General features: G+C 50.0%; 1 protein-coding gene across 6 annotated transcripts in view; it reads right to left on the bottom strand.

Annotated features, from left to right (window-relative positions):
- Window positions 1-9,844: 9,844 nt before the first annotated feature.
- RXRA (retinoid X receptor alpha) overlaps window positions 9,845-27,670 on the bottom strand; it is a 166,374-nt gene continuing 148,548 nt past the window's right edge. For all 6 annotated transcript variants that reach the window (XM_084821108.1, XM_084821111.1, XM_084821110.1 and 3 more), the window contains 5 exons: window positions 24,520-24,649; window positions 19,917-20,049; window positions 19,372-19,463; window positions 17,956-18,061; window positions 9,845-15,192 (listed from right to left, as the gene is read on the bottom strand). In XM_084821108.1, coding sequence (XP_084677234.1) covers window positions 15,045-15,192; window positions 17,956-18,061; window positions 19,372-19,463; window positions 19,917-20,049; window positions 24,520-24,649 — 609 coding nt within the window. In that variant the 3' untranslated portion in view covers window positions 9,845-15,044. The remainder of the gene's footprint in view (window positions 15,193-17,955; window positions 18,062-19,371; window positions 19,464-19,916; window positions 20,050-24,519; window positions 24,650-27,670) is intronic.

Raw genomic sequence — 27,670 nt, 5'->3', positions numbered from 1 at the left:
ACTTCCGCTGGGATCGAACTCAGGTCGTGGGGAGACTTTCGGTTGCAATACTGCCGACTACCACTCTGCGCCACACAAGGCTGTAGTTTTAATACACTTTCTTAAACAGGCATTTTTTTCCCACTCAAAATTTGAACTTCTCCTGTTTGAACAAAATGAAAACAGTGTGCAAAAGGATGCGGGAAATGAAGTGTGGTGAGTGGCACATTTGTTTGGGGAGAATCTGGGTGATTGCAAAAATTGCTTGGTTGCCCGTCCCTCGCATCAGTCAGCCCCTCGCCACCATAAAGCTTTCAAGGTGATGCACAACATCTTCTGTAGAAGTTACTAACAGAGCAGTCCCAACCTTTATCTCAGCCTTCCTCAGCCTAGTCCAGTCCAGTAATATAATTCCAGTAATATAATTATATAATTCCCAGCAACCCCCAGCCAGCCATTGTCCCAACTGTTGGGACTGGCCAGTTCTCCTTGTCTCACTGCCTGCCTTTGTGTTACCAAGCCCAGTGCAAGGCTTTAACCTATAAAGCCATATATGGCCCAGGACCACAATGCATCGCTCCTGGTATGAACCACCCTGTACTCTATGATCAGCATCTGAGGTCCTCCTCTGAGTGCCTCCTCCGAGGGAGGTTTGGAGAACAGCAACCAAGGAGAGGCCTTCTCGGTGGTGTCCCCCCCAGTGAAGTCTGCCTGGTGCCAACATGGCCATCTTTTTGTCACCTGGTTAAGACTTTCCTCTATTCCCAGGGATTTGATGGCATAGGACAGGCTTTTTACTGTTATCAGTCAAACTGGGTATGGTTGTTACTGATGCTTTAGATGTTTTATCTAGGAGTGGGATAGTATCTTAGGGATAATGGTTTTTGCTGTTTAAAATTTTGTGTGTTTTAATTCTCTTGTAAGTCGCCTTGAGTCTTTTTTACGAAAGGTGCCTGGAAGAAATAAAACAACAACAGTAATAGTAATAGTAACAATAGTAGAAACAATGCCTCTGCACCAGGCACGGTTGAAGCACTCAAACGCTCCCCAGTCAGAAAAACAGCAGGGTTGTCCCTGGCAGATGAGGCCGCTCAGTGTCTCTCTGGGTTTTCCTCCTTCCGAGCAGGTACCATGCCCAGATCAGTGATGCGCACGCCACAGAAGAGGGAGCTCCAGATTCTGCTGTTATGCAAAAGTGGACTGATGGGGGTGGCGGAGAGACCGTAGAGTGGTGTGCCCTTGCAATTTCCTGAGTTTTAATTCGGGGTGGGGGAAAGTGTGCTTTCTCAGAGGATCAGGAAGCACTGCTCATGATACTGAAGAAGACAGATGCGTCTCCCAGCTGCTCATCCCCAGTTTCATGCAACATTTCTTTAAAACTCTCCACCGCCAATATGAAGTGTGTGCTGCGGGATCTGGGGGGAAAACTGAATTCTGTTTGGCTTGTAAAAAGCATGGGCGTCTGCGTGCCGGGAGGGTGGGCGGTGGATAAATAATATCTCGGATATCATTTGAATTGGGCCCGAGGCAAACATTCCAGTGCGGAAAACATGCAAAAAGTCTTGGAGGTGAGAGGATGGCGTGGGAGGACGAGGGAAGGGAAGGAGGTGGAGGAACTTCCGCCCCGGCGGCCATCGCTGAGGCAGGGAAGCCACCTCCGGCCGGTTTCATGGTGCGATGGCGGCATCTGCTGGCTGGGTGGCTTGTCGTTGTGACAGGCTGGGATTTTCTGTGCAACAACATCTCCTTTCCTCTTTGAAGTTTGCTTGCCCAAAGGCGCTACATACACATCACATTAGCGCTGTACGAGAATTTTGTTCCTGTTTGCAAATCATGCGAATATTCCCAGTTGGCAAACTTGAACACAGACGCGAGCAGGACCACGGTTCTCAGGAAATGTTCTCATTTCCTGAGCTTGTGTTAGCTTTTGAAAGTGTGCCCTTGCGCAAGTGCTCACTTCCAAAAATGTGCATTTGCACACATGCGCAGATGCACAACCCACCCACCCCTCCACATCTTCATGCGTTGCTCTATGGAGGGAAATGTGCATTTTTTATCAGAAAAAATAAGCATTTAAAAATATGTATATTTTCAATCTGGGGAAAAAGTAAACTTCTAAAAATGCAAATTTTTCCAGATCGGGGAAAAAAGACACTTGTGTGACGGAATGAAAATGAGGCAAAACAAGCTTCAAGGAAGAATTTGGACACCCTCAACAAGCCTGAGCATGGCATGCAAGAGTCAGTGTGGTGTAGTGGTTAGAGTGTTGGACTGGGAATGGGAGACCCACATTCTAGTCCCCACTCAGACAGGAAGCTCACTGGGTGATTTGGGGCCAGTCCCTGACTTGCCGTCTACCCTCCCTCACAGCGTTGTTATGAGGATAAAATGGAGGAGGAGGGCCATGTAAGCCAGCTTGGGCTCCTTGCGAGAGGAAAAAAGGTGAGATATAAATGTAGTAATAGTAGTAACAGTGGTGGTGGTGGTGGTGGTGGTGGTGGTGATGGTGATGATTGCCCATCCCTACACCATATATGCATTTATTAAGGGATGGAGTTGGCTTTTCTTACATGTTAAAAACACCTTTATTTCCTTAACCAATCCACAGAATAATGATATAGCCACCACCACCACCACTACCACCACCACCACCACTACTACTACTACTACTACTATTATTATTAATGCTTAGGTACCTTTCTCAAAAAAAGGAAAGAGCTGAGGCAACTTAACAGTACATCCTGCTTGGAGTAGTGCACGGTGGGCAACTGATGGGGCTCCTGGGTTCACATCGTTCCTTGCTCATCTTGTCCCCACATGGTGAACATGGGGCAGGAGCCAAGCCAGATCAGCCACTGCCTTGAGGGAGGAGCGAAGGGGAAGGCGCCGGCTTCACTTCTCCCCAGTTGAGGCGTGAGGTAGAGAAGGGCTGCTCTGCCCAGGCCCTCAGCCAAGGGTCCAGCTCTGGTGACTGTGGTCTTGCCCTGGCTGGGGAAATTCTGCGCACACTTAAGCCTCCCTAGCTGAGGCTCTGGGTGGGGCCCAACCACCCTGCCCGTTGGTCAGGCCAGCCATGGGGGGAGGAAGGGTGGGCGGGGCATCCTCCAACTGGGGGGATAAGCAGTGGACTAAGGAAGAGGAATCCTTGCTGTTATTTCCAATCAGTGGTCGGAGATAACGGGGGGGGTCCTCTCCCCCCAGCCTCCCCAAGGTCTTGCTAGCCTCCATGGGGGGGCGTGGCCGAGGTGGACGCATGGCTTGCAGAGGGACCCCAAGCTTCCAGCAGCCAGACAGTGAGCCTCTGTGGGGTGAGTCCAGCATTCCGGAGCTGAGCCAGCATTCGGCTCCTCCTCCAAGACGCTGCCGCCACCTCGTGCCACTACGCCACGCGTGTCCGGTGGAGGGCGGGTGCGAGGACTGGGGGTGGCAGCAGCAGCAACACAGCGCTCTCGGCCCCCATTTTAAAACACTGTGGGAGGGAGGGGGAGGGACGGCTGGTAGCCCCGAGGTGGCCCCCCTGCTTCCCTGCCTCCGTCACAGCCATGCACTTCGGCTGCCTTGTTCTCATTTCCTTCTTTTAAAACTGAGCACTGGAAAGCAGCTGCGTGTTTCCTTGTTTACACTGGGAAAGTGGAGCCAGCTGGCAACCGCTGTGGGTCTGTTGAAGCAGGAGGGGAGGGGGGAGAATGAATGCTCCACTCCTTTTCCTGTGGGCTTTCTCCAAGTGAAGAGAGCCCTCAGCCCCTCTGCCTCCTCCTCCTCCGCCCCCGTCTTCCTCCTCTTCGCCATTAATATTCTCGGAGGTGGAAGGTTTCCTTCACACCATCTCCCATTTGTCAAAGCACTTAGCAGTTGGAATTCTCAATTTATTTCTTTTTACTTGTCCACATTTTGAAAAGGGACTATATATATATATATATATATATATATATATATATATATTTTATCCAACAATGAGTTCTAACGGATGGTTCTCCTTGTCTGGGGAAAGCAAAGGTTTTGAGGGGGTGGGGAAGGGTGCTGCTGCATAGAAGCTCGTCTGGCTTCTCGTCCTCAACTAGGGATGTTAGAGAAATCTGCAACAAATGCAAATGAGTTTGGATTTCTATGAATCCAACCTGCGAATTCTGCAGCCAACCAGCTTTTTCCAAGTCGTGCGGACTCCATGGACTTGTGGACCGTTTATTGGGCAGGTTGCACAAATGTGCACATGGACAAGTGTGCATTACTGCAAATGTGCATTTGCAAATGGGAATGAAATTCTCATATCGAATGAAAGATGCCTGACACTCCACAAAATACAGACAGAACGGATTTAACAAAACCCATATATCCCCATCCTCGACCCATGCAAATGTCCCTTCTCTGGCCATCCTTTGTTGCTACTCATGTCAATCTGGAACCCAAGTCTCAGAATCACTCACTTTTCTTGTCTCTCAAGCCATGTCCCAACACTCCTAGGCAGGCAGGCAGCGGCCTTATCCTGAGTCAGGGTTGCCTCAAAGCTACTCTTATCCTGCACACACTCTCTCCCTTCAGCCCCGCTACCTTTCTGCCTCACTTCTCCTACTATTCGGAATGCCCACTCTGAACTTGCACATGGGGCCACGTCCTTCCCTGCTTCCAGGCCCTCCTCAAAATGCACCATTTCCACAAACCCTTTCACTCAACCCCTCGGTCTTAATTCCCAACCAAGATTCAGCCTGTCCACAAAATGGTATCCCGGCATTTCCCCGTAGGGATGCTGGAGGTTCAACATAGGGATGTTGGAGGGTGGGCTGTTATCTCTTTGCCCCAAGGCTACTATCAGCTTCCCACAGTTGCCTTTGATCCCCAAAGTGAGAGAAGCGTTAGTCCCACCTGGTCACATGGCCACCTTACTGGCTGAAAGGAGACGACGACGCCAGTCCACTCGCCAGAACCACAGAGCTCCTGGGATGTGCCTCTGGCGTGTGTGGTCCATGTCACAGGGAGGGGCAGCGGGCTTGCCAGTTCTGCAAGGGGTTGTCGGCTCTCTTCTGCCCGGAGAGAGAGCAGACTGCTTGAACAGCGGCTTGCGAGTTCCCCCAAAGTCTATCTCCTCCTCCTTCGTTGATTATTAACAGTTTATTAGATCCCCCCCACTCATTTTCCAATGCAACACAAACAGTAAACACTTTCCCCATCCTGCCCTGTATCGTCTTGAACTAAAAGAGCTTGGGGGTTGGATCCTGCCTTGTATGAGGGTCCTGCCACAAGAGGAAGGGCTCTGTTTGTGGCAGGCCCCTCCTCCAATTTATGGGGCTCTCCCCTTCTCCTCCTTCCCAGCTCATCCCATTGCCCAGAGTGTCTGGGCTCTCTGTGTAGCATTTTCAGGGGTCTGGACTGGGACCACCCATGTGACTCTTGTCCAGTTATAATGGCTGAAAGAGCAGCAGCAGATTGGGGCGGGGGGGGGAGAGAGAGACCATGGCAGCAAATCAGATCAAAATAAGTGGGACATCCCCTAATGGCTTGGGAAAGGTGGCCCTCCTCTGCCCGTGTACACAGGCACTATTGTTTCTCGGAAGTCAAAATGAGCAACCATTTGGCCCTGATCCCTTGACAGCTGGTTGCCTTCTCCATTAGCTGCAGTTCTCAAAGGGTGTCACTGGATGGCAGCACAGGATCGCCCATGGAAGGTTGCTCCATTGCCGTAATACCTAGGAGTCCATGTTTGAGGGCCAAAGCACACCTGAGACCAAATGTATTTAGGCAGGGCACAACCCTACGCATGTTTAGACAGCTATGCTGGCTGGAGAATGCTGGGAGTTGCGGGACCTTTTTCTGTCCAAACATGCGTAGGATTGCCCCTTCACTGACGACTATCCAGCACCGTGGGAGCTTCCCTCCCAAGCGGAACAGAGCCAGTGGGGGGAAGCGGAGTCCTTGCCGGGCGGCGGGCCACAGCATCAGAGGTGGAGGTTTACAAACCCTCTCTGCACAGCACAGTCTCAGCCCAGATCAACACCCTGCTGTTTCCAGTTCAAAAACTGGAAGCACAACGCCCCGGGAGAGGCCCCTCAGACAGCACCGCCCTGTGGATCCCGATCCAAAGGCTCCACTTTGGGGGGGGGGAAATCTCATTGCAGCATCTATTGAATCTTTCCTGGCTGCCTTGCAAACAGGCGAAGAAACTTGGGGGTTGGGCTAGACGGTCTTCTAGGCCCTTTCCAACCCTACTGTTCCGTGATTCTAGGAAGCGGTAGTGTTGGTGTGTGTTGGGATAGCAGAATACTGACCTGGAGGCTCACATCAGTTTTCATTCCAGTACTTCATCCTTGAAGCCAGCGTTTTCGTTCTAATACGTGTTGCGTTGTTCCTCTTCCATTCTGGCTTCAGGGTCAAGATGGCCTCTGCAGGGTGTCCTGACCATGGGTGCAAAATTCCATTCTGCTGACTCACTGCCAGAGCTGGCGCCAAGGGTGGCACGGCCAGGCACTTCCTGAGGGCCCACAGCCCAGCAGGGGCCCCCTGGCAGGAACCCTGGAGTTGCTCCTCCTCGGCTTCCCCGCTGCAGCTTGCTGGTTCCCCCGCCTCTCGCTCCGGCCCAGGCAAGGGGGGCAGTGAGAAGGAGGAGCAGGAGACGCTGCGGCTGCCTGGCTCCCCGGCTCTCGGCCTGCCCAGCAAGCGAGCGGGAGCGAGGAGGGGGAGCAGGAGCAGCTGGTGCCCATGGCGGTGAGAAGGTGGGCTCACTGAGGGAGGGGCAGCGGAATGATTGGCCAGATGGATTTGGCCCCCAGGCCTGAGGTGAAGAACATAAGAAGAGCCGTGCTGGATCAGCCCAAGGGCCCATCCAGTCCAGCGTTCTGTTCCCGCAGCAGCCAACCAGCTGCCCACCAGGACCCCACAAGCAGGGCATGAGCGCCACAAACCCTCCCGCCCATGTTCCCCAGCAACCGGTGTTCAGAGGCTCACTGTCTCTGGTCCTGGAGGCAGCCCAGAGCCATCAGGACTGGCAGCCACTGACAGCCTTTTCCTCCAGGGATTTGTCCAACCCCCCCTCAAGCCATCCGAATGGGTGGCCCTCGCTACATCCTGTGGCAGCGAATCCCACAGTGTAACTCGGCGCTGTGTGAAGACGTCCTCCCTTTTAATCTGTCCTGAATCTCCCACCAATCAGCTTCAGAGGATGACCCCAGGTTCCCGTATTTTGAGAGAGAGAAAAAAATGTCTCCCTCTCCACAATCTTTGCTCCATGCATAATTCTGCACACCTCTGTCATGCCTCCCCTTACTCTCCTTTTCCAAGCTAAGCAATCCCAGCTGTTGTAACCTTCCCTCACAGGGGAGATACTCCAGCCCCGTGATCATTTTAGTGGCCCTCTTCTGCACTTTTTCCAGCTCTCCAGGTTCTGCGAAGGTTATGGAGATAATGCTTGAACACTCAAAAAGGGCTCTGTAATGCTGTGTTTTATTACCATGTGTCAATTCTCCATATCTAGCTGCAATATTAATCAAAGTATTGTTAAGCATGAACATGCACTTAGAGCTGGGGGCAGGAGTGAAGTGTCTCTGTGGCTTCCTCTCCCCGCAAAATGCCCCCCTAGCCACACATCAGAAGCCAAAGTCATCCCTGCTCCAGTTTGCAAAACATGGCACCAGTTCTGGCCAACAGTGTGGCAATGTTCTTGCTTGGGAAGCACAAACATTTGACACAACAAGGAGAGATGGACGTAAAATAACATACCGTCCTGGCGTCGGCATGCCCAAAGCACGAGGAGACCCATCCAGGACTAAGCTGCTGCTACAGCCAGTGGACCTGGGAGGCCTGGCATCTCGGGGCGGGGGGGGGCGCTCACATTTCACTCTGTTGAGCCTTCTGCACCAACCATGCAGCATTTCACCAGACCGTTTTGCCAGAAACTCCTGATGCATGTATTAATCCCTGTTTTGTTTTCCTCTTTGTTCCTCACAGGCTGATTCCAAAGCTCATTAGACCCGACGGGTGCCAACTGAAGCCAGCATTTTAACAGACCATCCCAGAATCAGGGGTCTGGTGGACCAAAGCTGAGGTTCTATAACTGTGTAGCACTGGATCCAGATTTGCACTGGTTCAGTTGTGCTGATGGAACTGGACTCCCCTGCCCCAGGGCAGCCCTTCCAGTTCCAGCCCCCTGGAAATGCTACACAAAGGGTCGGGAGACCCTGTGGAGTGGGGCGCGCAGTGGCGTGATTAGGGTGATCCCCAGCAGTCAGGCAGAGGAAACATGCGTGAGTCTTGCAGGATGTTCCTTCTTCCGGTTTCACTTTAGTTAATTGCAGGCTGGTGGGGGACCCTTATCAGACAGGCTATGCCCAGGGAGGGGAGGTTTCTGTCTTTACTCCCCACGAAATCAGAGCAGCCCCCCCACATGCATCTAGAATGCACAGCGGGGGGGGGGTCATTTTGGCCTCTGTGTTCTAGCTAAGTGGGGGCAGGGGGGACTTAGATGCTGTCTGTGCTGGGGAGTAAAGTCTTTTTGGGTGCAATCTGATGCATGTTTTGACAGAAATAAGTCCTGCAACTCCCAGCATTTTAGTTTCCCAGCTTGGCTGGCTGCAGAATGCTGGGATTTACAGGACTTATTTCTGTCAAAATATATGGAGGATTGCACCCTTAGCCTGCCTGCAAGAATTACCCTGCCTCTGTTTTCTTGCTTGTGTCATTTTTTGTTGTTGTTTTTACCATGAAATGTTATTTTATTTTGAAATAAAGTTAGCAAAATAAAGACAACAAAAAGAGGAACGTACATAATCAGAAATCAAAATCACTAAAGAAACAAGGGAATTCACTAATTATAATTCTTAGTCTATAACTGATATGCAGAATGGCGAACACTGAGGGATCATGGGATTTTAAGTCAAAATAACTGGAGGGAAAGTTGCCCACCAGTGTCTTATAATCTGCCCTCTCACCCCAAAAATATTGAACTGAGTAATGATGAGTCATGGAACACCTTGAAGGCCTAAGGAGGCTGCACTTAGAGATGCTGGAGACATTTAAGATGGACTAACTAAAATGAGTGCTGATTTCTAAGAATCTGACCTGTGGAATCCGCTGCAGAGCGGCCCCCTCAGGCCGCGCAGAGTCCATGGACTTTCAGATTTCTTTTTACTTTCCTGAAATTTACACCTATTTATCTGTAGGAAAATATACACATTTCTGCTGAGGAATGGTTGAGCGGAATGGGGAATGATATACTAAATGTTAAGTACGAAGGTAAATTATGTAAATTGTTACGAAACCTCTTAGGTAATTATTTGCATATTTTTTTGCATGACATGACAAAACTGCATCCGTCTGTGAGTCGGCAACAGAACAAAAGGCACCTGACAATCCGTGGATTTTCCACCGTCCATATATCCCTAGCTGCACCCTAGGTGAGCCAAGCAGATGAGCAGAGACCGTTGTTCCATCGGTCTCCAGCACTCTCCACAAATTCAAGCAGAGGTCCAACAGCCATCCCTTAACTGGTAGAGAGTGGAGGCCATTCTATCTCTTGCATTCTACTCCCATTGACGAAGGCCAGTTTGTGTACATTCGTCTCATACACATTTTTCAAATGTACACATGCTGTTGAATGCATATGGGGGGGCAAGAATCATATTCAGAAACATCTGGACTCCAACTCCAGATTGCATTCGAATCCATGTTTGGTCTGAAAGGTGCAAACTGGGTAAACCCTGGTCAAAAATGGACTGAAATGAATTTCTCATACATCCCTGGACCATGATGTACCTAAACTATACTTTCACTTACAAAAGTGTATTTGAAGGCCTTGTGCTTGCAGAGCAAAATGTGACTGAAATGTGGTTGCAGCAGCAACAGACCAAAAGTCAAACCCAAGTGAATGAAGAAACCACAGCGTACCCATTGAAGAATAAAAGAGAAACAGAACTGTATATTTTAAAATGCTCATATATTTTCTTTTATTTTTTTAAAACAATTCTAATACATTTCTTCAAAATACTGGCATTTCCAGCAGATTTTTTTTCATTTACTTTATTTTTTAGTGAACAATAATATACGGTAGTGATTTCACAGTAGAGTAGACCTGAAGGATAATGCTGCGGGGGGGGGGGGGGGTCTGAAGGAGATGCAACAAAAGGCCACATTTTGTGTTTCCAAACGTAGCTGAGTTGGGAGGAGATAAAAATCCATCCATTCAAAAGAAAACGTTTTCTTGAGAGATTTCAGATGAAGACATTTCAACACAATACGAAGGTTGAACTTATCAGTGAGGGATTTAAAACAAATTTTATAAAAGCAGAAAATTCCCCCACCCCCCACAAAAAACAAACCTCAAATTATCTAAGAATATGCAAGGGATAAAATTACATTTGTACAAAAATAGATATTTAACTTTATTGACGCTTTAGATATTTTGCTTACCTTCTCTCTTTTTTAAAATTTTATTTTATTTTTTTTTTGTAATGCTTTCTAAATTTTCTCTGTTTTTAAGCTATGCACTCCATAGCGAAGGCATCCATATTCCTAAGAGTTGGGAATTTGCTAAAGCTATAGTTCAATCCAGCTGCTATTTCTCCCCTCCTACTATGCCATCCCCCACAAAAGCATCTTAAAATAGATGCAACATTTCCCTCTTCTTGGGTTACAAAGATCCAGTTTTGGTGACCACCAACTCACCAGCAAGGGGGGTGGGGTGGACTGGGAGGTTCCAATGTAAAGTACTTGCTTTCATAAAGCAAATAAAAATATGAAGAAGAAGAAAAATAGAAGACAATTCAAATAAAAAAAAGAACTGAGAACACAAAAGTAACACTAAAAGTGGGTATAATATATGTATATGTGAATGAGGATATTTTATACAGTGTATATATCTACACTACATACATGTATACACACACATATGTCTCAACTTAAAATGTATCATGCAGTCTTGTTCCAGGCAGGGATGTCACCAGTCTGTTGACACGCTCCAGAGAGTGGGGTATCTTTGGGTATATCGGCCAAGCAGCAGAAGGGGAGGGGGTCCCATTTGCGCTGTAATGCTACACCGGTGTAAGGCCAGACTGAAGAGGGTGGCACCCCAAATGCAAAGAGACTGAGTCCAATTGGTACAGGATGGGGAAGGGTTGTATTAAGCACCACCATGGCCCAGCACGGCTCACAGCACAGAGCTCTGTGCTAGGAGGATGTCACTTTTAGAAGCCCTCGTCTTTCTTCCCTGAGGGAAGGGCAAATGAGTGATGCTTGAGATTTGCAGGACCCTCCAAACATTGTCTCACCGCTTGTCTCACACCCAGTTCCCGTTGGTGTTTGCGATCGCTGCTTGCTCTACGCAAATGGAAAACCGAGCAAATTGAGCAGCAAGTGAATGGGAGATTTGAGCAGAACTCCCCAAATGTGTGCAGATTTCCTCCATAGACTAAAGTGGGGCTGATTCGGTCCACTGAAGAAATTTGCATGAATTAGAAAAATTGCACAAATTGAACCAGGCATCGGGGGGAAATTAAAGCAAGCACGTCTTTGACAATTTACTCATATTTTTGAGACAGACATGCGCTCGCGTTCAGAGCTTCGGACAGGCCATGCTCACGTGTTTTGTGAGCAAAAAATACTTTTTCATGCATCCCCATTTCCACATGCTCCAGAAACAAGCAGTTCACACACCACCAAGAATGTTGCTTCAGAAGGTGCCATCAGGAGATTGCCGTGCTTAACGGAGCAGCTTCCTTCATCTCTTGGAATTGTCCTCTTTGCACCAGCATCAAGGCTGAGGTCTACTTGAGAAACCAGTGAGGTGAGCTACCCCACGCATCCCAAACCCAGTGTCCTCCAGATGTGCTGGATTACACTTTCCAGCCATGTTGATTGGGGATAATGGGAGTTAGAGTCCTGCACTTCTGGAAGGCACTAGATTGGGGAAGCCTGAGCAACTCTGGTGATGGACACATGAAACTTCTGCCTCTTCAGGCCTCTATACAAGTCAACCTGCCAGCCCCCCAGCCCCCAGGCAAGGCAGCTGTGAGCACACACTGCAGCGTTAGTATCCTGCAAGGGCAGCAACTGATGAAGTCTGATTATTTTTTTAAAAAAAGAACAACCACAACAACTGGCTCTTTAAGGCATTCTGTCATTCCCCTTCGCCTCACGTTTTTTCCCCTTGAAAAAACCACACCCGTGCTTCACTTCTTCAAACAAATGTATTTCTGAGCCCATACAGATGACCCAGGTTACTGTGCTCACGCACCCAATGTGTGGTAAAAACCCTCCTGACTGTTCAGCAGGATAATGCAGACCACCAAAGGCTCACACAGAGGGAGGGAGGGAGGGAGACAGTGTGTGTGTGTGTGTGTGTGTGTGTGTGTGAGAGAGAGAGAGAGAGAGAGAATGTGAGAGAAAGAGGGAGTGAGAGAGAGAGAGAGAGAGAGAGAAAGGAAGAAAGAAAGAAAGAAAGAAAGAAAGAAAGAAAGAAAGAAAGAAAGAAGGAGGGAGGGAGGGGGAGAGAGAGAGGGGGAGTTTGGTCATCTGTATCATGCCATTTTAATGGAAGAGCACACACACATACATATACACACACACACACACACACACTGCTCAGCAACATATAAGAAAATGGAAATAAAGGCGACAAAGTCATTTGCTCTGAGGCTGCAGTGGCCAGGGGTGCAAGTCCACAAGTCTTTGGCTGTTATGTTTGTGTTACCCAGGAAAGGGCTTTTGGTGGCTGTCATTCAAAATCCACGCGCCTGCCTCAAACCAGAAACGGAGGCCCGTTGGTGGAAGCAGGCTTCTGTGTGGAACACGTGGTGGATGGGACATGGCCCTATCTGGATAGCGTTTGCATCTGATGGGAAACGCCTTTAAGGGTGCGCTCAGCTGCACACCCCACTCATCAGCACACCCAGCTAGAGAAGGCCAGAGGCCAGTGAGACCCCTAATACGTTCTGGCAAGCAGCAAAGGCCAAACTGATGGGCTGGATGGAGCAAATTCCACTCTTGCAAAGCCAATATTTTGAACCAATCTAAAAATCTTAAATCGGAGTTTGGTGCAGAGAACTTCAAGTCATAATTTTAAAGGACGTTCTCTTTCGGAGGGGGTCTCAAAGAGTATGGAAGGCCGGATTCTTCAAATCTGCCATTCACGGGGGTGGGGGTTATGGGTGACCTTGGGCGCTCAAGCTGACCATAGCATAGACCAAGGGGGCTACATCCTAAGGGAGGCCCCTCTTTGCTCCATTAGCATCCCCCGCAAAAAGCGTTTGCCTCATTTTCCCGGGGAAGCACCCGTCCCCAGTTCCCAGGGTAAAACATCGCCAGGGTAACATTTTCAGCAGTGTGCAAAACTGAGCCAGATTTTGTTTTCCCTCACTTCTGGCAACTGGGCCACTCGGAGCCCGTGTGTGTGTTGGGGAGTGGGGGCAGGGGAGACGCTGTCTCCTGAAACCTTAAAGGAAGGAGTGTGGAAGGTTCGCTCCTGGAAAATGGGCGGAAAGGCAGCCCTGGAGAGCAGGGAAACGGGAGAGAAAAGGCTGCAGAAAACTAATGCCAGAACACAGTGATCTCACAAGGCAGCTATTTAAAGGGCCAGCTGCGACTGATGGCAGGACTTGTGGTGGTGGTGGTGTGGGGGAGAATATTTATAGAATAAGCAAGGAGTCCACTCTCGCACACACGCACACACAGTAAGCAAACAGACGTCCCGGGGAACCTCCTGGGTTGACGCCAACCACAATCACCTCACTCTTGGCCTTGACCCAACCTGCTAAGAATAGCCACTTTCTTCGACCAAATCAACAAGCTCCTTCACTGTTTATTCTGCTTTAAAAAAAAAAAACAAGAACCAAAACTTGGCTTAGGAGACACCTGTAAAAGGGATTGCTGCAACCAACAGAGGCCCATTTCCCATTCCCCAAGATATGTTTTTGAGCAAGCAGACAAACCTTGAGGGACTAGAAACTTGCTCCCCCCCCCCTTCTTTTTTACTCAATCTGCCTGCCAGTTTCTCTGCCTGCCTGCTGGGACTGCAAAAAGAGGGGGTTGTTGACATGGGTTTCTGGTGAGCAGGTCAGAGGTGATTAAGGGCATGGGTCACCATATCCGTGATTGTTTTTTTTAAAAAAAATAGACCTCCCCTCTCCAAAAGGGGCATCTTAGGTTTGGAGCCGAAGAGAGCATCATCATAAGAAGAGTTTGCTGGATCACACTGAGAGTCCAGGCAATCCAACATTCTCTTTTCAACCATGCTAAGCTAGATGGAACAACGGGTCTCTCCTCAGATTGTTAATCCCATGCAACCAGTATGCATAGATATACCGCCCCTCGGCACAAAGGAGCCGTGCACTGTGGGTACGACGCAGGCAAGCTGGGCTTGCAGCCTCGACCGTCGCAGGTTTAAAGCACTGACTGGCTCATCCGAGACTGAGAGAAGGTCATCTTTGGACACCAGAAATGAAAAGGGGAGCGTGAGACTGCCCTTCATGCCCACGTGGAATTCTCACCTGCTCAGCATGGACCCCGCCCCACCCTGCTTCCCACAATCCCTTGCTCTCAACGTAAATATGGCTCTAGAAGAATCTTGCTAAGTTCCATGAGATGTGGGAAGCTTTTTTTCCTCCCCCTTCTTTCTTTCCGAACTGGTGGTGGTAGTGAAGCAACATCCCTCCCATTCTGCCCAAAGTCTCAACTGTCTGCAGTGAAGCAAATAAATGAAATTTGCCCTCCTGGACACCAGACGTGTGTGTGTGTGTGTGCGTGCACACACGTGTGTTGGGGAGGACAAGCAAAGCCACAAGCACGGGGCAGATGAGCGGGCTGTTCCGAAACCCACCTGTGCCGGGAGAGGGGTGCCGGGCGGCATGGCAGCAGGTGCACATTGCCTGTTTGGAACCTGCCATCTCTGCAGCTGTGGAAGGAGTTGTAAACACTGACCCCAGATGCACAGAGGCAACAGAAGTGGCCAGGTCTGGACAGTGGAGAGGACAGCAGAGGACGCGTCTTTTGAGCCGAGGAGGAGAAGGCAGCAGCGGAGGCAGAACAGGGGGTGTCGTGGTGGTGGCAGTGGCAGGGAGAAGGGGGCGGTTCCCACCAGAGGCCATCTTTTAAGTCATTTGGTGTGGCGCTTCCAGCATCTCCATCAAGAAGGTGTCGATGGGCGTGTCCCCTATTAGCTTGAAGAAGAAGAGATGCTCCAGGCATTTCAGGCCAATGGACCGAAGGGCGGGGAGACGCAGCAGAAGCTTGGCGAACCTAGAAAAGAGACATGGTGCTTAGAACACAAGAAGAGCCTGGATGCTCAGATGGAAAGGGGCCGTCTGAGACAGGACTGGGCATGAAGCAGATCTCCAGATGCTTTGTGCTTCCTCTTGTCTGTCCTGTACCTGTTGAGACACTATTTCATCAGGTGAAAACACACAGCCTCGCTGAGAGCCAGGCAGAAGGGATTCCAGGAAACTGCACAGAATATGACCCAAACTCACAAAGTGGAATGCAGAAGGCCGCCTGTAAGACAGAATGGATCAGCCTTTGCAGAATCGTGGAAAGGCCCAGTAGAAAACAGAACGCTTAGTGGGGATTGCCAAATATCCTCCCCTTTTGAAGAACAGCTTCGAAACAACCCACTTGTGTTTGGAAAGCACTGCAGACAGGAGGTGCTTTTCTACTCTTACAAAACAAGAATATTTAATAAATCCTTTCTCCTTCCTCATTCACACACTGCAGCCCTTTTGTGTAACTATTATATACCTCCAAACCCCCAATGAATATTTAAGTGACATAAATAAACTGTGACTGAATGCAAATTTTGTGCATCGAGCCATGGATGCTAGAAACCTGGAAATAAACCAACTAATTTGGGTTGGGGGGAAGGGCTGCTTGTGTTCTTGCTTGCATTTCTTTTTCCCAAATGCTGAGTTGGCAAGTCTAGTGGGAGAACGGCCAGGAAAATACAAATCAGACCCTGCCATTCTCTTCCTTCTCCCCTCACACCCGCCCTCACCTCCCCCCCAGGCCAATCCAGAAAGTTTCACTTTTAAACAAAACCAGATGATGGGCGTTCAGAAACATTTTAACTGTGAAAGAACCAACGTGGAAGACAACTGGACAGAAGGGTAAGAGGAAGCAGAATGGTGGAGGAACAGTTAAGTTCAGGACAGGGTGGATGCTTACGGTCACATATCAACCACCCGGCCAGAGGAGATGGGTGGAGGGCCAAGCTGGAGCTGCTTTTGCTTGGAACCTTCTCCCTTTGGCCTTGCTATGTGGATGGAGGGAGTTCTTGAGTGCACAAAGACGGACAAGCTCCTGGCCAGCCAGTCACCATCACTGGACCTGCTCCTGGTTAAAATTAACCAGCAGCTGGAAAACTGTCCTCTCCCCCAAGTTTTGGCACTGCCGTCTTTGATGGTCCCACTAATCTTGTTCCAAGGGAACAAAACGTGCCAAAGAAGGAAATACATTTCCTAAAAACAAAACTAATCTGCCTTAGAAACTCAACCCCTCTATACATTTGACTTGCTTTTTTCCCCCTGTAGAGCAGGGGAGAGCTTGTCTGCATGTACTGGTAGATCTCTGGGTGTTCTGCAGTCGATCAACAAGGATTCCTGACTCCCTGTTGTTCAACAACAGCAGCAACAGCATAAATTCCCCCTGCCCCAAATGCTACTGCTGAAATGAAGAAAGTTTGGGGTAACAAAGGGTGGATTTTTGTGTGCTCCATTCAGTTCTAGGGATCAAAGCAAATTCCTGGGCTCCCATTTTTTAAAAAAAAATTGCGCCCAGCTCCAGCTAGTGGATCTTGGAGTTCTATAATAAAAACAAAGTAGATTCCACAAGTTTGAAGTCTGTCCACCTCTTCTGTAGAGACAAAAAAGGGGACTCACACACCCCAAAATAACATTCGGGGGGGAAAACCAGAGTCCCCATGATCAAGTATATCAAAGGCCTTCCATAAGAATTGATACCAATACAGAAACACGTCACCCAGAGAGGAACATGACATGTGTAAACTCTGGAAATACAAAGCCAAATAGGCCATGTAAAACACACACACGCACACACACAGTGGACGACTTGCCCCAAAACTGGCCTGTGTTTGTTAATGTTCTTTTATGGAGCTTTTATGGAGCCACTGAAATTTCGACATTCTAAGAGAATTGGGAGGGGGGGTTTCTCAACAGGGAAAATCATCCAGGAATGCAAAAAGTGTTTCCATAAAATTCCTGACATTTCTTAGCAGATCGCTAGGTTCACACTGGATTTTGGCCCTAGTGGGGTTTTGAGATGGATTTGGTGGGGTGGGTCTCTCAGGCAAAACATCCAATGAATTTGATGGCACCAAAACCAAAAGCACTCAATTTTGCAGATCTGTGCCTGTTTAGAAGAAAACAACTTCAAATTTAAGTTTAGGATTGCTCAAAAAGTGCTCTGGACTTTTTCTGGAAGAACCAGTCAAAGGTAGGAGGATTGAAAGAGCTGGGTGTGTTTAGCCTGGAGAAGAGAAGATGAAGGGCAGACATGAGAGAGATCTGAAAGGCCATCATACAGAAGATGGAGCAGACTGGGTCTCTGTTGCTCCCAAAGGCTGGACTAGAACTGGTGGGCGGGAATGGCAGAGAAGCAGACCTTGGCTAAACATTAGGAGAAACTTCCTAACAGTGTCAGCTGTTCAGCAGTGGAACAGATTGTCTTGGGAGGTGGCAAGCTCTCCTTCACTGCCGGCCAGGCAGCAACCTGTCAGGGATGCTGCAGCTGCACCCTCCAGAGCAGGGAGTGGACTAGATGATCTCAAGATACCGTCGAGCTCTATGATCCGATGGGGGTGTGGCTTTATCAGAGGGCATATCAACCAGGGAAGGCTTCGTGGGCTGGATTACAGAGCTCTGCGGGCCAGATTAGGCCTGTGGCTCAGATGTTTGGCACCCCTGACGTAAGATGAAGAGTGAGAAAGTGGGTTTCTAAGTGTCCACTGTACCTTACTTGTGGTGGCCCCCTGACACGAATGCAGAGACTCACCTCCCGGGCTGGTCGGGATATTTATGTTTGCAGTAAGCCTCAAGGGATGCGTACACCTTCTCACGCAGGGCCTCAACCTCGGCGGGATTAGACAGCCCTTTTGAGTCTGAAAGGGAAGAAACGCCCATGAAGCTGGAGGGCTTTTAAAGCAGACCTGATGAAACTCAGGACCATCAGCCACATCCAGCCTGCCTGGGGTCCTAATCTGGCCCTCTGGGGTTCTCAAATGGCCATGCCGCTTTTACTGCCCCATCCCATTTCCCATGAATTTTGCACCATTTTTCCCCATTCTAAAAGGTTGAAATGCCTCTCCCAACACTTAACTACTAGCAGTAAGAGGTGTAAGCTAATATATTCTGGTATTTTTGACTTCCACCCTTTGTCTTTGGCCCTGCCCCTGTTTGTTCTGAGAGCTTCTCCAAAACTGAAACCTGTCTTTGGACTGAGAGAGGTTCGACACCCCTGTTTTAAGGCCTCCCCAGGCCCAGAGGCATGAGCGTTTTAAAGAAAGAGAGAGCTTTTTAGCAACGGGACTCTGTAAGACTGATCCAGACTCATGCCTGTGATGACTGCAGGCTTTGGGGAACAGATATCACCCATTTTTATGCTACCAGGAAGACAGTGACAAGTTGGAACTTAAGGGGAAAGCCCACGCATGGGATGCAGATAGAAACACATAATATTCTTGGCAGTATTAAATTACACATAAGGCATATTACCCATGGCACTGCTCCATTCAAGAGGATTTCATAGCCTGACAAATACAATTACGCTGAATAAATTCAGATTTGGGGGGGCTGTCCCCTTTAATTCAACTAACGTGTGATTCTCAGCTGCTGATCTGATCTGAGATGTGTGATCTGGCCAACATGACACATACCTTAGCTACATCCCATTTCGACTACTGCAATGCACTCTAACAGGGGCTGCCCTTGGAAACTGTTTGGGAGCTGTAGCTGGTCCAGAATGCTGCAGCCAGACTGTTGACTAGGGCCAGTCACAGGGAGCTTGTGCCTCCCTTGTTTCAGCAGCTTCACTGGCTACCAGTCAGTTTCCAGGCAGAATTCAAGGCACTGGTTAAGACCTATAAAGCCCTATACAGCTTGGGCCAGGCGGCCTGAAAGGGCCAGCGTTGAGGGCACGAGTGCAGGATCCCTTTTCGGAGAAACTCTCAGGGTCCACATTCTGATGGTGGGCGGGGGGGGGGCAGGTTCGAAGGCAGAGGGCGCAAAACCCGGGCTAGCTCCTGTGGGGGAAGGCGGCCTTCTCTGGGTCCCCCTCCCCATTCCGAAGGGAGGAGGATACGCACTAGAGAAAAGCGGCCTGTGTCCCACAGGAACCTGGCCTCCATCCACCTCAGGGCTGAAACCTCCATTTCCACATACTTTCCTAACCAGAAAGGGCACCCCAGCCTACCGGGATTGAAGAGGACAATGGCTCGCAAGCACCCCAGTTCCGTCTTGTCCATCTGCATATCTCTCATTTTCGACACGAGCTCTGTCAGTACTCTGCACAGGCATAACAAAGAAAAACAAAATATTCTAAGCCCATATTTAAGTTTTTTAAACATTTCCAGTAGCTGCTAACAGGGTCCTGGTGGAACGGTGGCATTTCAGCCCAAGAGTAATTTGCTTGCCCGGCCTTCTTCCGTTTTAATTCCTTTGCATGGTTGCTCTTACCAGTTTCAGTGCCATCTCTGAAACCATGAGGACTAGAAACTGTGCTTCCTTTTAAACAAAGTGCTAATGCTCTTCACAAGCCTAGACTGTAATGCCCCATATGGGTGTCAGGTGGGGCTTTCAGATACGTACAATGGGTCTAGATGGGCAAGGAAGGAGGGAGGGTGGAGGAATCAAAAGAAGGCATGTTTTCTTTTTGCCCCTCACTCCAACGGTGGGACTTCCAAATATGTGCAATGCCTCCAAGCAAGGCCCTCCATGTGCAAGCCGTTTCCTCCCCACCTGTCAAAGATGGCCCCAACCCCGGCACTGTGCGCGCTGTTCCGATGGACGTGGAGGCCCGTGGCGAGAAGGATGCCATCTTTCACAGCTATGGACCGGTGAGAGAAGGAGGCAATCAGCAACTCGTTCCACCCTGGAGAAAATAAGGGAGGGGGACAGCACTGTGAAATCTACCCCAACGCTGCAAGAGAGTCATCGCCATATCCGGAACTCTTTAGCCCAGGGGTGCAGAACCTCATTCAGACCAAGGGCCAAATTCTGTTTGGGAGGAGCTCTTGGGGGCTGCATTGCAGTGGTGGGCGGAGCCAAAGGCAAAAGGGGTGTGACTAGAAATACCGGCCTATTTTAGCTTAAAGCTCTGGCTGCCAGTAACAAAGCCTTAAGAGGAGAGGCATCTCAAGTTTTTAGAGTGGGGAGAAAACCACACAAAAGCCAGGAGACCAGCAAATGATTGGCGGTTGGGGGAAGGGGGTGTGGCCCTTGGGGAACTCTGGACGACCGATTGGGACCCCAGGCCTGAGGATTTGCACTCCTGTGAAAGAGAGAGCTGTGTTCTGTTCAGTCATACTTTGGTCCATGTGTCTCATTTGTAAGGGTCCCCCGTCCCTTTTCCGTTAGTGGGCACATTTGGAATATCCCGCCGTTCTTCCTCTGCAAGGAGCCCACGGTGGCTTACATGGTTGTCCTCCTCCTCTCCATTTTATCTTTACAACAACCCTGTGAGGTAGGTTAGGCTGACAGTCAGTGACTGGCTCCAAGTCACCCAGTGAGCTTCATGGCCAAGTGGGGATTTGAACCCAGATCTCCCAAGTCCAAGTCTAACACTCTAACCACTACACCACGGTGGCTCTCATTCATGATTCTTAATAACTATTAACAGGACTTTGCATGCCTTTTTATGTCAATGTATGAATGGATTGTTATGATTGTATTTAAACTGATGCCTATCAGTATGTACATTTCCTTTTGGTGTTTTACTAGGAATAGAGGTCATGCTGTAAAATAAATTAAGTGGGTATCAGATTTGGATGGGGTTTAAACTGAACATACAGATGTCAGTGTCTGAGTCTGAGTGGGAAGGTAATAGGTATATATATGATGTAGTTCTTCTGTTAATACTTGGATGCAATGCTGTACTTGCTTATGTAACACATATTTGATGCCAGCTGGCATCAAAATTAAATAATTTTAAAAACTGAAATGATTGATGATGATGTCTTCTTTTGGACAGAATCCAAGCCTTTGAGACCAGTTTCAGATGCCCACATCCGGGCAGTCTTTTGAGAAACGGCTACGTCACAGTTCGTGAGCTTGTTGCAGTTTATCGCAGCAGCAGTGCTGGCTGCATGCATGCACCTGCTGGTCGTTCCCAGCTCAATTACCAACGCATTTATCTGCCCGTTGGCAGAGGGGAACCTGGCAGAAGCGTCTGTAAACATTTGGTGATGTAAGAAAGGACAAGCAAGAGACGCAGGGGAGGGATGCGAATGAAACAGGCTGTTGGAATTCAGCCAACCTTCTGCGGAAGGGCTGCGACACAAACACATCCTGGAGAAAGCAGTTCTGGTACAGATTGGATCTTCCAGGTCAACCCAACCTTGGCCCGCAGCTCTTCCAAGTGACCACCAGGCCTGGGCATTTGTCGCTACAGTGCCAAGGAAGGAGGAATCTCAAGGCGCCTGCAACATCGTTTCCAGCACAGCCACCCTCCGGCTCTGGGCGTTGCTGCCAACACAACCCGCTCCGGCTGTTCTAACATGCCCCTGCCAACGTCTTGCTGGGGTTTAAGACTCAATCAAGTATTCAGAAATCTCTCCCAAGCTTTGGTGACCAGAGAAACCTTGCTTCTGTTTACTTGGCTACGGAATTGCGCATTTGGAAGGGCTTTGAACGCTCAGGAAGTGTGGTAGCTGTGTGAAGTGTAACATTCTTCTGCTCCCGCCAGGGACTAGCCCGAAGACCCCTTTGGGTCACTCACAAGATCGCTGTGGATCATGCCTGGCAGCCGCTTTCAAACCATGCCGTGGCTCTTCCAAGCATTTTGGTAGCGCTTCAACTACTTATGTCAGGGCTGCAGAACCTCAGGTTGGGGGCCACGTCTGGCCCACCCAGGGGCAGGATCCACTCCACCTGGGGTCCCAAACCCGTCTTCTGGGGTTTTCGCAAATAGCCACACCCCCTCAGCATGTCTCACTGCCGGGGGGCACAAGAGGGAGGGATTTGGGGGACTTCGTCAAACTTGGGTTTTGCGGTATGCCTCTGAGCACCAATTGCCAAGGGACACGAGTGCACTCCTGTCCCAGGGGCATCTGGTTGGCCACTTCCAGAAACGGAATGCTGGGCTAGAGAGGCCTCTGCTCCGACCCAGCCCGGATCATCTTATGCCCTTAGGATTGCACCACCAGCGTGTGTGTGTGCATGAGCAGCATTTTACTGAGATGCACTTGAGTGCCTTGAGAAAACACTGCACAGAAAGAACTGTGATGAAATCACACATTGAGTTTGCTTCATGCGTCAGCGGTGTATCAGTGCACACATCAGTGGAGGGCGGGAGAGAGACGCAAAGGAACCGCAGAGACTGGGAGCTGTGGCAAATGGCCTACATGGAGCATTTCTTTCTGTAGAAAACTCAGAAATAAAATAGGGAATTATGCTGGAGGCCTAGTGCATTCATTTCTCCTAAGAAACAAGATCAGGAAATTAAGAACTCACAAACTCCAGGCAGAAATGTTGATGGGGAAGGTCAAAATTCCCAGCTCAAACTCTTCGCCGCTGCACTACAGTTGCTTCCGGGACACTGAACAGTGGCGTTAACCCCTGCTCTGCCACAAAGTCCAGCCACGCTGCGAGCGCCCCCTGAAGAGGCCGGTCCTAATTCTCTGTCACCACAGGGGGGCGCTCCCATGAATCCAGCTGCCACTCTCAGCCACACCTCGATGCTTCGATATTTCATGTGCAACTGCTGTTTGCAGGCCGCTCTCCGTGCTCAATCATACACAAAGCCACTGGTTAGAAGGCTTCGAGGAGGCCAGTGGAGACCCCTTCTGAGAAAGACACTTGCAGTCCCAACTCGGTGGCAGCCATGTCAAGTCAGCCGTGTCAGGTCGGCCCCTCCCCTCCAACAGCAGGAATAAGAAGTGATGACGAAATGCTCACATTATGACCAGCGGAGTGGCGTTGAAGAGAAGGTCTGAGCATTGCACACACACACATTACCTAAAAGGCCACCCTCTCCCATGCAAGCCTGCTTATGTCTTAAGATCTTCCGGGGAGGCTGTTCTCGCAGTCCCACCACCCTCAGTGGCACATTTGGTGGTGACTCAAGATGGGGCCTTCTTGGTGGCTGCTCCCAGGCTCTGGAACTTGTTGCCCAAGATGGCTAACTGGGCCCCCTCTCTGCTGTCCTTCTACTGGCAGGCAAAGACTTTTTTTATTCAGGCAGGACTTGGGATATGAGCCAGTTTGTTGCGGAAGAAGGGTTTAATTGGCAGCATGCCGTTTATTTCTTTTATTGTGTTTTTAATTGTGACTTTAATTTCTTTGTTTTTATGTTTATAAGTTTTAAAACTTATATTTTAAGTCAGATTTTGTTTTTCCGGATTTTGATTGTTAGCTTCCTTGAGTGCTAATAAGCATAGAATCACAGAATAGTAGCGTTGGAAGGGGCCTACAAGGCCATCGAGTCCAACCCCCTGCTCAGTGCAGGAATCCGAGTCAGAGCATCCCTGACAGATGGCTGTCCAGCCTCGTCTTGAACGCCTCCAGTGTGGGAGAGCCCACCGCCTCCCTAGGGAATGGGTTCCATTGTCCCTAGGAAATTGGTTCCAATAATAACAACAACAACTGCAAGGAACTCTGGGCTGGGGAAGGGAGGTGAGGCGCAGAGAGCTGTGTTTGACACACAGGCACACACGGCCACCCAGTGTCCAAGGCGAGAGGCCGTCTTTGGTCCTTACGGTAACATTGCCATGTGAGCATTTCCTTACTCCAGTGGAGTTAAAAGCTGCCGTCACTTACATCAGAGGGAGAGAACCGCAGGCCTGGGGGCCAAATCCAGCCAGCCTGGGGTCCCAGTGGGGTCCACAGGTGGCCACACCCCTTCCCTGGCCCCACCCCTTTCCCCCATAGTTCGATGGTTTCCGGGCTTTTGCACAGTTTTCCCCCATTCTTAAAGGCTGGAACGCCTCTCCTCCTAAGGCTTCCTTACTGGCAGGAAGAGCCTTACGCTAAATGATGCTGATACCTTTGACCACGCCCCCTTTGCCTCCGGCCCCACCTACCACTGGGCAGTTTTGTTAATCAATTGGCACCATCTTTATTTGGGTCCAAAAGAGCTCAGACCTCACCTCTGCCTTGTGGGTAGTTTATTGTGTAAGTCACTTTTCTTTTAATTCCTCCAGTTTGCTTCCTGGGAAATGAGAGTTTTGGGACCATGGTGGCCATTTGATGAACAGGCAAGCCCCTCTCGCATGGCAGCCATTTTGTGAGAGCACCCACGAGGCTCTCGCAAAGTCCCAAATGTGCTCTCCATTGGGGGCCCTGCCTGAACTGCTATTGCAATGGAGGGCTGCTGCCCTGTCCCTCAGCGGTGTGTCCTACTCACCGGCCCTGAGTAAGATGACTTGGTCATCCAACGGCAATTCTGAGAAATGGGGAATCCTTTTCGCCCACTCCACCAGCGTGAAGAGTTGCTTGTCTGCGGCTTGGCAGATGTTGGTAACCGGGTCGTTGGGCTGCGAAGAGAAGCCAGGGGAGTTAAAATGGCCATCCCAGAAAGGTTGGGGAGCCCTGTTCTAGCCCCCACGCCCACCCCGCTTCCCCACAAAATAGAAGTAAAAAACACCTCCTCAACATGTGGTAGGGGATAATACAGAATGTTTGGAAATATACATTTTAGCCAAGAATTGAAGCTTTTATTATTCTTTTGGGACAGGTTGAGGCCTTGTAGAAACAAACAAGCCAGCCATGTGCCGCTGTAATGAGGTTGCTACAGCAAGTTCCTGTACTGGCCATGACCACATCCTGCTTCGCAGCTTCCCAAGGGCCCTTGCCTGCCCACTGTTGGAGACAGGATGCCAGGAAAGAGGGCACTTCCTGGCACTGATCCTTCTGTGCTCTTCCTCTAGCCCTGGGGTCTCCACCATGGTGGGAGTAGAACACCAATGTGCCCACAGACACTACTCTTGGTACCTGCCAGGATCTCCGCAGCTCCTGGTTTTTATTTTATTTCTTAAGATTTTGGTTCTCTCTTTAGATAATTATGGGGAAGGCAAAGTGCTGCCCTCCAGCGCCACCTTCATTTGGGTTCCAAAGGGTGGTCTGCAGTTACCCCTGCCTGGGATTCCGATTCTTGGCCAAGCCACTTTTCTTTTATTTTCATCCATTTGCCTCCTGGGAAATGCGTGTTTTGCAGCCATCCAGGCCCGCCCCAGCAGCCATTCGATGAATGGACAACCCTCTCCACATGACAGCCATTTTGTGAGAGCACCCACAACACTCACTCAAAATTACAAATGTGCCCACTAGCCCAAAACGATCAGGGAGCCCCATTTTTTCTACAATTCACCTGCTGGGAGCCTTATATTGACAAAATGAAAGATGCCCCGTTAACTTGTTCTTGCACGGACATTTGACAAGCTGCACCGGGTCAAAGGAAGGTGTTCTAGCATCCCAGCATTGGCCAGGCAAGGTGGTGTCCGTTCTCCAAGCAAGAGAAACAGGCATGTCTATGGTCAGACTGACAGCATTTAAGGAACGCCCCCCTCCCACATTCCTCCTGCGGGGGATGCTGGTGCTATGGACGTTTCAAGGAGTTCCATCCAGCTCCTGCGCTTCGCTAAGCCCACAACAAGGGCAGACAGGAAGAGAAGAAGGGGAGGACGCTCTCCCCTTGAAACACAAACCGGGGCGGGGGGGGGGGGTCAAAACAACGGCTCTGCAGCAGGATACTGGGCCAAAAGGGTTGCACTCCTTCCGGCACCAGGGGAAGGCCTTTTCATTCTCCCAGTATTATAGCATTTTAGCTTCCTAGTCTTTTAGCTTTAGTGCTTTGAATCTGCATTTTAAATCTCTGCATTGCTGCTAGGCTTTATTCTGGTTGTACTGTTATATTGTGCTTTTAAGCTTTCATATTTTACATTGTTTTATGCTGTGCTTTGTGGTTTTAATTTCTGTGAACTGCCCAGAGAGCTCTGGCTATTGGGAGGTACGGAAGTGAAATAAATTAACATTAAATGAAATTTAAAAAGAGACTGAAGCCGTGTGCCAAAGGACGCTGCTCGCCGGGCATGGGACTCTGCCTCAGAGGAAGGACATGGGCAGGAGGAAGTGAAAAGAAATGGAGGAGAAGGATGCACATTCTTTTAAGGGTACAGAGTAACACTGGGGTGTTGAACCTCAGGCCACGGGCCAAATCCAGCCCCCCGGGGCTCCCCTGATGGATAAAACTCCTTCCCCTGACTGCCAATTGTTTGGCGGTTTCCCGGCTTCTGTGGAGCTCTCCCCTCATTCTAAAAGGTTGAAATTCCCCTCCCAAGGCTGAGTGACTGGCAGGAAGAGCTCTCCGCTAAAAGATGCAGGGACATTTGTCCCCGCCTGTTGCCTTTGCCGCTGCCCACCAGAGGAATGCGGTGTCATGTTCCGTCGCCCTCCCCCTTCGCAGTCACCACACTCCAGGAAACAAAGCTTCAAGTCAACACTACTTTATTAGTGAACAACTAGCTTCTTTAGAAATGCAGAGCTGCGGAAACTCTCAGACTGCATCGAACCAGCTAATCCACACATCTATGAATATCGATAGCGGAGGCAAAGTGGAAGTTAGGGAAGTTGCAGCAGTCTGGGCAAGACCTTCTGGGCCAGATGTGCTCCGCAGGGATGCCCCTCCCTTAGGCTGGGTCCCTCCTATGTTGGCTTCCATGAGCGGCCAGCCTGGCGGAGCGTCTGAGCCCTGCCCTGCACTTTTCCTGCTTCGCTCTGCGACAGACCCTAGGGTCCCTCAAGTCACGCCCCTCGCCCTCCTCCCAACCCTGAGCTCCCATGGGGGAGGAACGGGGGAGCCGCTCAGGCTGGGCCATCTGCGTGTCAAGGTCTTGGGAAGAAAGTCTCGCTGTACCTGGGCTCACTGGGGAGGGTGCCTCCCTCTGTCCTTGCTGTTCCCGTTCTGAATCCGAATCTGAGCTGCCAGACATCTCCACACGCTCAGATCCATTCCTGACCTGCGGCCCCTGAGACTCCCCCAAAATGGAATTCAGGCCTTGGGCTGAAAGAGGTTCGACACGTCTCCCGTGCAGGAAGCCAGGCTGAGTTCGGGAGAATGGGCACGACATGCACAACAGGAACTGCAACTTCCCTGAGCCCTGGTCAAGGGAAGCCCCTTGGAAGACGACCAAGAACTGAGCAGGAGCTGAAGGCCCGTTTCAATGTCTGGGGCAGCTGATGGCTCTGTGGGAAGCTGCACCCCCCCACCCCAAACACACACCAAAGCACACCGTGCGGTAGCAAAGCCATTTTCCGCTCCAGCGCTCCCTTCTAAGCATCACACACCCAATTCTTCTCAGCAGCTGGGCCCTGGGGAGGAAGTGCGGGAGGAGCTCTGCCCCCCCCCCCGCACGGCCATCCTGGCACAGCCACAGGCCTGAGGTGGGAGTCCCTCCTCAGCAAGGGAGGGGGCGTCTGAAGGAGCCTCTGACTCTATTTAGATGCAGCTGGCATCCTCATCCACAGCAACCCATGCTGAATTATGCAGGAAGCCGCTT

This window comes from Heloderma suspectum, chromosome 14 (assembly GCF_057233095.1).
Source record: "Heloderma suspectum isolate Gila_16-S chromosome 14, 16-S_ref, whole genome shotgun sequence".
Classification (NCBI taxonomy): Eukaryota; Metazoa; Chordata; class Lepidosauria; order Squamata; family Helodermatidae; genus Heloderma; species Heloderma suspectum.
This window is presented reverse-complemented; position numbering and strand designations above follow the sequence as displayed.